The sequence below is a fragment of the Danio rerio genome, chromosome 13, assembly GCF_049306965.1.
Source record: "Danio rerio strain Tuebingen ecotype United States chromosome 13, GRCz12tu, whole genome shotgun sequence".
NCBI classification, from domain to species: Eukaryota; Metazoa; Chordata; class Actinopteri; order Cypriniformes; family Danionidae; genus Danio; species Danio rerio.
Window position 1 is genome coordinate 56,392,085 of NC_133188.1, and position 12,916 is coordinate 56,405,000.

The following is a 12,916-nucleotide window of genomic DNA, read 5'->3' on the forward strand; positions in this document are numbered from 1 at the left end:
TATTATAAAAAGCATCTTTTATTCATGTCGCCAACATCAAATTGAACATTTCAACATGACCCTATAACTTTACCCAAACACTTTAAATCTGTGTAAAGTTAAATAATAATAATTATTATACCTAAATGGACGAGTACAGATTTAAAGATCCTGTTATTGAATTCAGTTTTGTAATAAATAAATAAAGTTTAATTGAAGAGTTCCAGAGGTGAACGGCACCCATCGGTGGAATGAGCCCTACTGTTAATCACAATAATCCATCCGTGTGTAATCAATCCCAAAACAGTTAACTGCAAGATTGATATATATTCCTCTACTACAACATTAAACAATCAAGTCAGCTAAACAATAATCTGTACCACAGAGCTGACTGTCGATCAGTGCTGAAGCCGGCGTCTCTGCTTCCCGTCAGTTCAGCGCGCTGGTAAACAGAACTCGTCAGTTGATCTAAACTAGTTCCGTTAAATAGCCGTTAGTTTTTGAACTATGCAGCAGCGCGCGCTTTTCTGAGGCGGGAAGCGCTTTGTGAAAGCAGTTAGCTCAGGGGTGGGCAAACTCGGTCCTGGAGGGCCGGCATCTAATCAACACTAATCAAACACACCTGAACATGCTAATCAGTGTCTTCAAACACACCTGAACATGCTAATCAGTGTCTTCAAACACACCTGAACATGCTAATCAGTGTCTTCAAACACACCTGAACATGCTAATCAGTGTCTTCAAACACACCTGAACATGCTAATCAGTGTCTTCAAACACACCTGAACATGCTAATCAGTGTCTTCAAACACACCTGAACATGCTAATCAGTGTCTTCAAACACACCTGAACATGCTAATCAGTGTCTTCAAACACACCTGAACATGCTAATCAGTGTCTTCAAGATCACCAGAAATCTATAAGCAGCTGTGTTTGATTAGAGTTGGAGCTAAACTGTGCAGGACACCGGCCCTCCAGGACCGAGTTTGCCCACCCCTGAGTTAGCTTTGCTGCATAAATATGAGATATAATTAAACTAATTAAAGACACAGAACAAATCTAGAACAATAAACTACTCTGAGCTCCAGATCTGTCTAATGAAGATTAGCTGCAGGAGAACATGACCTGCTAACAGACACAACACACACACACAGAGACAGGTAAATAAGGAATACACTCTTGAGCGGGAGGAAGATTTGGCAATTTATAACTGTTAATAAAGAGAGCACACTGTTTTCTCCATATATTTGGGCATTGCAGTAACTCAAGGCATCGTTGGTAACAGATTAAGCGAAAATAAGAGGCAAATATCCCAGAAAAATAATGTCTTTGACGACAGCTTTGGTCCACATGTGCAGCGTTGGAGGTAAAGGTACTACATCCCAATCTCACAGCACTTTCTAAACATGACAGATGAACTAAACAGTCTCTTTATAACGAAAGCCAGGTTAGAGTATGTGCTAATGCTGTATGTTTAAAGAGTAAGACATCAGATTAAAATTGTAATATATTAGTTTTTTACCTAAACCTGCACATCTGTAGGACTCGAGTGGCCTGATTAATATAGAGAGTTCAGTAAACAGTGTATAGTCGAGTACATCATTAATATCATCTGCTGTGAAAGTAACAGCGGATTCGGCTTCTTCAGACCCTGAGAACACTTAAACTCATCAAACAGCTTTATAAAACCAGCAGATCTCAGACTCTCTCATATCAATCCTATTTACATTCAAACACCAGCCAGCACGATGAAGAGAAAACCAGAATAAAAGAAACACAAATGATCCTGAAGAGCCGAGCAGAGCCTGAAAACCATGATCATATTAATACAGCAACCCTCACGATGAAGATATAGTCAAACCCTGATACCATGACCTAAAATAACAGCGTACAGTCTACACATCAGCATTACACAGAGCATCTGCACATATAAAAATAGACAAATATGACTCGGGTAACATCCTCCACTGCTTTACATGCAGCGTTTACACATCATTACCTATATATATATATATATAAAAGCAGCAGCAGCAGCAGGTCCCTCTCCCAGAATGCAGCATCAGGATCTCATATGGCTTTATAGAGTACCAGCAGCCGGCATCAGGCCTCCGCCAGGACTGCTGGAACACACTCCCGTCTCTCTGCGTCTGTGTGAGCATCAGGGTGTGTTTGTGTGTTGTACAGTGTATTGAGTGTGTGTGTGTGTGTGTGTGTGTGTGTATATGTGTGTGTGAGAAGAGCTTCAGCTGCCGTTGTACAGGTCCACATTACTGGAGCTCAGTCCTCTGCTGTCTCTCAACCTCCTGCTGCTCACATTCTGCACACACACACACACCACAGCATCCTCAGTGTAGTCCTGTATGAACATACACTACAGTGTGCACAGAAACACAGAGCGAGAGAGAGAGAGAGAGAGAGTTCTAATAGTTACCTGGTAGGACTCGTCACCTGCCTTGTTCAGGAAGTTGAGTGAAGCGGCACGTTTCATGCTGGAAGACAATGACACACACTCTGTTATAGAGAGCGGTGTGTATGATGTGTCCCTTTATTTCAGAGAGTGCAGGAATACTGTAGGAGTCTGAGCTCTGGAGAAACTCATATTATTATGTAGATATTTGTTTAATGATGATCTGATGCTCTCTGTACACACACTGTATCATACCAGATTTATTTATTAGTTTAACATACACTCGCTGGCCACTTTATTAGGTACACCTCACTAGTACTGGGTCGGACCCCTTTAGCCTTCATTTCTGCCTTAATCCTTCATGGCAGAGATTCATCAAGCTACTGGAAATATTCCTCAGAGATTTTGCTCCATATTGTCATGATAGCATCACACAGTTGCTGCAGATTTGTCGGCTGCACATCCATGATGCCAATCTCCCGTTCCACCACATCCCAAAGCTGCTCTATTGGATTGAGCTCTGGTGACTGTGGAGGCCATTTGAGTACAGTGAACTCATCGTCATGTTCAAGAAACCAGTCTGAGATGATTGAGCTTTATGACATGCTGCGTTATCCTGCTGGAAGTAGCCATCAGAAGATGGAGACACTGTGCTCATAAAGGGATGGACATGGTCAGCAGCAATACTCAGGTAGGCTGTGGCGTTGATGCTCAATTGGTACTAATGGACCCAAAGAAAATCTCCCCCACACCATTACACCACCACCACCAGCCTGAACCGCTGATACAAGGCAGGATGATCCATGCTTTCATGTTGTTGAGCCTAGCATCCGAATGTGTGAGCAGAAATGGAGACTCATCAGAGCAGCAACGTTTCTCCAATCTTCTGTTGTCCAGTTTTGGTGAGTCTGTGTGAATTGTAGCCTCAGTTTCCTGTTCTTAGCTGACAGGAGCGGCACCCGGTGTGCTCTTCTGCTGCTGTTGTTGTGTGTTCAGAGATGCTCTTCTGCAGAGCTCGGTTGTAACGAGTGCTTATTTGAGTTACTGTTGCCTTTCTATCAGTCTGGTTTGTCTGGCTTAATCCACTTAAATCCCCTTTCTTCCCCATTCTGATGCTCGCTCTGAACTGCAGCTGATCCTCTTGGCCATGTCTACATGCTGAAATGCAATGAGCTGCTGCCCTGTGATTGGCTGATTAGACATTTGATTTGCAGTTGGACAGGTGTACCTAATAAAGTGGCCAGTGAGTGTTTACTGCAGTACTCCTGCTGTGTGCATTACTGATGGAGACTGAATTGCAGTTCTGATGGTGTCCCGGTGCTACTCACCTAAACAAAACTGTCTGTCTTACAGTCTCTTCAGTGTGTGTGTGTGTGTGTGTGTGTGTGTGTGTCGTACTTGTTGCTGTGTGTGTCTGCAGGTGTGTTTCCCTGTAGTTTCTTGACCAGCATCTCACTGCTCCTGCGCAGCACATCTCTGAGGCGGCCGATAGAGCCACTGCGCTGTAGAGCACCACTGCCGTCCTACACACACACACACACACACACACACACACACACACTCAATATACAATACACTGTCTAACACACACATACATGATCAATACACTATGCACAAACACATTAAATAAACTGTACAACACACAAACACACACTCAATACACAATATACACACTCAGTACACTGTACAACTCACACACACACACACACAATATATATACTATCCAACAGACATGCGCATTCAATAGACTTTACTCATGCTTTCTCACACACACACAGAACACTGTATAATACACACTCAATTTACTGCACAGCACACACACACATATATGCATTTAATACACTACACAACACACACACACACACTGTCCACTGTATAACATACACACTCACACAATGTACTGTACAACAGACACATACACATCCAATACACTATACTACACACACTCACTTTCTCTCTGTCTCTGTCTCTTTCTCTCTCACTCTTACACACACACACACACACACACACTACAGTGTACAACACACACACAGTGATATAGCCACACTCTCAACACAGCATCTGATGAAAGCTGGTCAGAACTACCAGAACTTTTAACTATTACCCGACTCTTAACCAGAACTATTTGGTTCCGCTATTGGAACTACTACTAACTATTTGGAACATGTGATGTGTCCTACTGTGTGTGTGAAGAAACTGATGAAAGAATTACACAAACAAACGACATGACACGTTCAATCTTTATTAAATAACACTCAGAGCAGCTGATCTCAGTACAGGAGAGAGCAGACCACTAACACACACACACACGCGCACACACACGCAAACGCCCACGCACACACACACACTGAGATACAAGAGAATTCAGCCTTATAGAGGAGGATATGATGGAGGAATACACTCATATATACTGTGATTATCTGCAGATCTACTCACTATAATCAACACACACACACACACACTCACACACACACACACACTCGCGGTCAAATAAAGATACAGCGGCACTTCAGCACACACACACACACACACTGCATATGAAGGGAACAGGAGACACCAGAGCTATACTGCATATCTCATCATCATCATGTGTTTAGACGTGTGTGCGCGCGCATGTGTGAGTGTAAATCAGATAAGACTCCAGCTCTCTGAATACCAACATCTGAAACTTGTTCCCTTAACAGGTGACACACACACACACACGCACACACGCACACACACAGGTAAGTATAATCAGCTGATGTATAATAATAATAATGTGTAACTGTGTGAGTGTGTGTGTGTGTGTGTGTGACGTGTGTCTTCTAGTGCTCAGCTCTGGAAATGACACACAATTCTCCTCCAGCAACACACACACACACACACACACACACACACACACGTAGAATTCAGACATTAACGATAGTGTGAAGACGTGTGGATTGTGTGAGACAGCAGAGATGATCGACCGTCAGCAGACCAGACGCCCCACTGGACAACACCACACAGCAGAGGAGGGAGAGAGAGAGAGAGAGAGAGAGAGAGAGAGAGAGACGCGTCCGTCTGAAGCCGGAGACTAGCGCACACCGCTACAGCAGAGGAGGAAACAAACACGGCACTTCCTGTATGAGGAGGAAAAGATGAAGGAAATTCTGGATGGCTTTATGCCTGATGGAGAGAGAGAGAGAGAGAGAGAGAGAGAGAGAGAGAGAGCACACCATTAAGAGCTCTTATCAAACACAACAGTGGCCTGACTGACTGCATATCTGCCCATCTGTCTTGCTGCCCGTCTGTCCCACTGCCTCTGTCCCACTGCCCCTGTCTCTTTGCCCATCTGTCCCGCTGCCCATCTGCATCGCTGCCTGTCTGTCTCGCTGCACGTCTGTCCCGCTGCCCCTCTGTCCCGCTGCTTATCTGCCTCGCTGCCCATCTGTCTTGCTGCAAGTCTGTCCCGCTGCCCGTCTGTCCTGCTGCCCGTCTGTCTCGCTGTCCAACTGTCTCGCTGTCCATCTGTCTCACTGCCCTTCTGCCTCGCTGCCCGTCTGTACCGCTGCTCGTCTGTCTTGGTGTCCATCTGCCTCGCTGCACATCTGCCTCGCTGCCCATCTGTCCCGCTGCCCGTGTGTCCCGCTGCCCGTGTGTCCCGCTGCTCATCTCTCACTGTCCATCTGTCTCTTTGCCCGTCTGTCCCACTGCTCGCTTGTCCCACTGCCCCTCTGTCCCACTGCCCCTCTGTCCCTCTGCCCATCTGTCCCGCTGCTCGTCTGTCTCGCTGCCCATCTGCCTCGCTGCCCATCTGGTTATTGCCCATCTGTCTCACTGCCCTTCTGCCTTGCTGCCCATCTGCCTCGCTGCCCATCTGTCCCGCTGCCTGTCTGTCTTGCTGCCCGCCTGTCTCGCTGCCCGTCTGTCCCACTGCCCCTCTGTCCCACTGCTCATCTGCCTCGCTGCCCATCTGTCCCTCTGCCCATCTGCCTTGCTGCCCGTCTGTCCCACTGCCCGTCTGTCCTGCTGCCCGTCTGTCTCGCTGCCCGTCTGTCCCACTGCTCATCTGTCCCGATGCCTGTCTGTCCTGCTGCCTATCTGTCTTGCTGCCCGTCTGTCCCGCTGCCCGTCTCTCGCTGTCCATCTGTCCCGCTGCCCATCTGCCGTCTGTCCCGCTGCCCGTCTGTCCCGCTGCCCCTCTGTCCCACTGCCCCTCTGTCCCGCTGCTCATCTGCCTCGCTGCCCATCTGTCCCTCTGCCCATCTGCCTTACTGCCCGTATGTCCCACTGCCCGTCTGTCCCGCTGCCCGTCTGTCTCGCTGCCCATCTGTCCCACTGCCCCTCTGTCCCACTGCCTGTCTGTCCCGATGCATGTCTGTCCTGCTGCCTATCTGTCCTGCTGCCCGTCTGTCCCGCTGCCCATCTCTCTCGCTGTCCATCTGTCTCGCTGTCCATCTGTCTCGCTGCCCATCTGGTTGCTGCCCATCTGTCTCGCTGCCCGTCTGTACCGCTGCTTGTCTGTCTCGCTGCCCGTCTGCCTCGCTGCCCATCTGCCTCGCTGCCCATCTGCCTCGCTGCCCATCTGCCTCGCTGCCCGTCTGTCCCGCTGCTCATCTCTCACTGTCCTCCTGTTTCTTTGCCCGTCTGTCCCACTGCTCGCTTGTCCCACTGCCCCTCTGTCCCACTGCCCATCTGTCCCTCTGCTCATCTGTCCCTCTGCTCATCTGTCCCGCTGCTCGTCTGCCTCACTGCCCATCTGCCTCGCTGCCCATCTGTCCCGCTGCCCATCTGCCCCGCTGCCCATCTGTCCCGCTGCCCGTCTGTCCCGCTGCCCGTCTGTCTCGCTGCCTGTCTGTCTTGCTGCCCGCCTGTCTCGCTGCCCGTCTGTCCCACTGCCCCTCTGTCCCACTGCTCATCTGCCTCGCTGCCCATCTGTCCCTCTGCCCATCTGCCTTGCTGCCCGTCTGTCCCACTGCCCGTCTGTCCTGCTGCCCGTCTGTCTCGCTGCCCGTCTGTCCCACTGCCCCTCTGTCCCACTGCTCATCTGTCCCGATGCCTGTCTGTCCCGCTGCATGTCTGTCCTGCTGCCTATCTGTCCTGCTGCCCGTCTGTCCCGCTGCCCGTCTCTCTCGCTGTCCATCTGTCCCGCTGCCCATCTGCCCCGCTACCCGTCTGCCCCGCTACCCGTCTGTCCCGCTGCCCGTCTGTCCCGCTGCCCATCTGCCCCGCTGCCCATCTGTCCCGCTGCCCGTCTGTCCCGCTGCCCGTCTGTCTCGCTGCCTGTCTGTCTTGCTGCCCGCCTGTCTCGCTGCCCGTCTGTCCCACTGCCCCTCTGTCCCACTGCTCATCTGCCTCGCTGCCCATCTGTCCCTCTGCCCATCTGTCTCGCTGCCCGTCTGTCCCACTGCCCCTCTGTCCCACTGCTCATCTGTCCCGATGCCTGTCTGTCCCACTGCCTGTCTGTCCTGCTGCCTATCTGTCTTGCTGCCCGTCTGTCCCGCTGCCCGTCTCTCTCGCTGTCCATCTGCCTCGCTGCCCATCTGGTTGCTGCCCATCTGTCTCGCTGCCCATCTGTACCGCTGCTTGTCTGTCTCACTGCCCGTCTGTCCCGCTGCCCGTCTGCCTCGCTGCCTATCTGTCCATCTGCCTCGCTGCCCATCTGCCTCGCTGCCCATCTGCCTCGCTGCCCATCTGTCCCTCTGCCTCGCTGCCCGTCTGTCCCGCTGCTCATCTGTCTCTTTGCCCGTCTGTCCCACTGCTTGCTTGTCCCGCTGCCCGTCTGTCTCGCTGCCCATCTGCCTCGCTGCCCATCTGGTTGTTGCCCATCTGTCTCGCTGCCCTTCTGCCTCGCTGACCATCTGTCCCTCTGCCCATTTGCCTCGCTGCCTGTCTGTCCCGCTGTCCATCTGTCCCTCTGCCCATCTGTCCCTCTGCCCATATATCCCGCTGCCCGTCTGTCCCGCTGTCCATCTGTCTCACTGCCCATCTGTCTCACTACCCATCTGTCCCTCTGACCATCTGTCTCGCTGCCCATCTATCCCGCTGCCCATCTGCCTCACTGTCCATCTGCCTCACTGCCCATCTATCTCTCTAGAAGTCTGTCTCACTGCCCGTCAGTCCCCTGCCCGTCTGGTCACACTGCCCGTCCGTCACCTGCTCGACTGTCTCTTTGCTCGTCTGTCCCACTGCTCATCTGTCTCTTTGCCCATCTATCTCCCTAGATGTCTTTCTTACTGCCCGTCCGTCCCCTGCCCGTCTGGTCTCACTCCCCATCCGTCCCCTGCCCGTCCGTCCCCCTGCCCGTCTGTTGTGTGGTCTAATGTATGCTGCTGTGTTCTCTCTGGTCTACCAGATGCTGCTCTGCTGTTCTGAATGCCAGATGGAGAGGGAAGAGCACCATCCACTGTGAAGAGCACACCGCCCACAGGAAACACGGCTGCGATTCCCAAAAGCATCCTCAGCCGATTGTAGCTCTTGAGAAGCACAGCACTGATTGGCCAATTGGCTGATTGGTTGTCATGGCAACAGCTGTGATGACGTGGCTGTTAGTAGCAGGCAGTGATGGTGAGCGCAGTGATTCATGCAGGCCACTACGACACGGCACGGCACAAGTCACATGCACAGGCAAACACATGACTACAGCAGATATAAACACATGCCATCATCACACACACCGCACACACACATACATACATACAGTCACCACCATCACACACACAGTCATCTCCACTACATAGTCACCCCAGTCATCTCCATCACACACACACAAACACACAGTCATCTCCATCACACACAAACACAGTCAACTCCATCACACACAAACACAGTCATCTCCATCACACACACAAACACACAGTCATCTCCATCACACACAAACACACAGTCATCTCCATCACACACACACAAACACACAGTCATCTCCATCACACACACAAACACAGTCAACTCCATCACACACAAACACAGTCATCTCCATCACACACACAAACACACAGTCATCTCCATCACACACACAAACACACAGTCATCTCCATCACACACAAACACAGTCATCTCCATCACACACACAAACACACAGTCATCTCCATCACACACAAACACAGTCATCTCCATCACACACACAAACACACAGTCATCTCCATCACACACACAAACACAGTCATCTCCATCACACACACAAACACACAGTCATCTCCATCACACACAAACACAGTCATCTCCATCACACACGCAAACACACAGTCATCTCCATCACACATTCATAAACAGTCATCTCCATCACACACACAAACACACAGTCATCTCCATCACACACAAACACAGTCATCTCCATCACACACACAAACACACAGTCATTTCCATCACACACACAAACACACAGTCATCTCCATCACACACTCAAACACACAGTCATCTCCATCACACACTCAAACACACAGTCATCTCCATCACACCAAACACAGTCATCTCCATCACACACACAAACACACAGTCATCTCCATCACACACAAACACACAGTCATCTCCATCACACATTCATAAACAGTCATCTCCATCACACACACAAACACACAGTAATCTCCATCACACATTCATAAACAGTCATCTCCATCACACACACAAACACACAGTCATCTCCATCACACACACAAACACACAGTCATCTCCATCACACATTCATAAACAGTCATCTCCATCACACACACAAACACACATCTCCATCACACACACAAACACACAGTCATCTCCATCACACACACAAACACACAGTCATCTCCATCACACACACAAACACACAGTCATCTCCATCACACACACAAACACACAGTCATCTCCATCACACACACACACACAGTCATCTCCATCACACACACGAACACACAGTCATCTCCATCACACACACAAACAGAGTCATCTACATCACACATTCACAAACTGTCATCTCCATCACACACACACACACAGTCATCTCCATCACACACACAAACACACAGTCATCTCCATCACACACACAAACACAGTCATCTCCATCACACACACAAACACACAGTCATCTCCATCACACATTCACAAACAGTCATCTCCATCACACACACAAACACAGTCATCTCCATCACACACACAAACACACAGTCATCTCCATCACACACACAAACACACAGTCATCTCCATCACACACACGAACACACAGTCATCTCCATCACACACAAACACAGTCATCTCCATCACACACACAAACACACAGTCATCTCCATCACACACAAACACAGTCATCTCCATCACACACACGAACACACAGTCATCTCCATCACACACACGAACACACAGTCATCTCCATCACACATTCACAAACAGTCATCTCCATCACACACAAACACAGTCATCTCCATCACACACACAAACACACAGTCATCTCCATCACACACACAAACACACAGTCATCTCCATCACACACAAACACAGTCATCTCCATCACACACACGAACACACAGTCATCTCCATCACACACACGAACACACAGTCATCTCCATCACACATTCACAAACAGTCATCTCCATCACACACACAAGCACAGTCATCTCCATCACACACACAAACACACAGTCATCTCCATCACACATTCATAAACAGTCATCTCCATCACACACACAAACACACAGTCATCTCCATCACACACACAAACACACAGTCATCTCCATCACACACACATACACAGTCATCTCCATCACACACACAAACACAGTCATCTCCATCACACACACAAACACAGTCATCTCCATCACACATTCACAAACAGTCATCTCCATCACACACACAAACACACAGTCATCTCCATCACACACACAGTCATCTCCATCACACACACAGTCATCTCCATCACACACACAGTCATCTCCATCACACACACAGTCATCTCCATCACACACACAGTCATCTCCATCACACATTCACAAACAGTCATCTCCATCACACACACAAACACACAGTCATCTCAATCACACACACAAACACACAGTCATCTCCATCACACACACAAACACAGTCATCTCCATCACACACACAAACACACAGTCATCTCCATCACACACAAACACAGTCATCTCCATCACACACACAAACACACAGTCATCTCCATCACACACACAAACACACAGTCATCTCCATCACACACACAGTCATCTCCATCAAACACACAGTCATCTCCATCAAACACACAAACACACAGTCATCTCCATCACACACACAGTCATCTCCATCACACACACACACACAGTCATCTCCATCACACACACAAACACACAGTCATCTCAATCACACACACAAACACACAGTCATCTCCATCACACACACAAACACAGTCATCTCCATCACACACACAAACACACAGTCATCTCCATCACACACACAAACACAGTCATCTCCATCACACACACAAACACACAGTCATCTCCATCACACACACAAACACACAGTCATCTCCATCACACACACACACACACACACAGTCATCTCCATCACACACACACACACACACACACAGTCATCTCCATCACACACACAGTCATCTCCATCACACACACAAACACACAGTCATCTCCATCACACACACAGTCATCTCCATCAAACACACGAACACACAGTCATCTCCATCACACACACAGTCATCTCCATCACACACACAGTCATCTCCATCAAACACACGAACACACAGTCATCTCCATCACACACACAGTCATCTCCATCACACACACAGTCATCTCCATCACACACACAGTCATCTCCATCACACACACAAACACACAGTCATCTCCATCACACACAAACACAGTCATCTCCATCACACACACAAACACGCAGTCATCTCCATCACACACACAGTCATTTCCATCAAACACACGAACACAGTCATCTCCATCACACACACGAACACACAGTCATCTCCATCACACACATATACAGTCATCTCCATCACACTCACACAAACAGTCATCTCCATCACACACACACAAACACACAGTCATCTCCATCACACACACAGTCATCTCCATTACACACAAACACAGTCATCTCCACCACACACTGTCATCTCCATCACACAGTCATCTCCATCACACACACATATTGTATAATCATCTCCATCACACACAGTCATCTTCATCACACACAGTCATCTCCATCACACAAACATAATGTATAATCATCTCCATCACACACAGTCATCTTCATCACACACAGTCATCTCCATCACACACACATATTGTATAATCATCTCCATCACACACACACATCTCCATAATTAATTAAGTTACATTGACGAAGATACAGATACAGAAACACGTTCCTTCCTTTGACTTACAGCTGAAATCCATCAACATCATGATGCGGATCGCTCAGGGTTTCCCTTTTAGAGTTTATAATGAGAATTAATGTAAACTGCTCGAGACTACAGAACGTTCACAGCGTATAAAACAGTTCAGGCTGTTTTAAAGGGTCAGGGAAACACCAGTGTTAATTCAGTGTTCAAAATCAGCTGTACAGAAGCTTTAAAGCGAGAGAGTGTTTATC

At 48.7% G+C, this 12,916-nt stretch overlaps 1 protein-coding gene across 5 annotated transcripts in view; it reads right to left on the reverse strand.

The window, feature by feature from the left end:
- Positions 1-1,169: 1,169 nt before the first annotated feature.
- klc1b (kinesin light chain 1b) overlaps positions 1,170-12,916 on the reverse strand; it is a 29,583-nt gene continuing 17,836 nt past the window's right edge. For 2 of the 5 annotated variants that reach the window (XR_012388446.1, XR_012388447.1), the window contains 3 exons: positions 3,785-5,533; positions 2,411-2,468; positions 1,170-2,296 (listed from right to left, as the gene is read on the reverse strand). Coding sequence is in view for 2 of the 5 variants with exons in the window: in NM_199954.1 (NP_956248.1) it covers positions 2,222-2,296; positions 2,411-2,468; positions 3,785-3,909 (258 nt within the window). In the remaining 3 variants the exon portion in view is untranslated. 5 annotated transcript variants of the gene reach the window in all.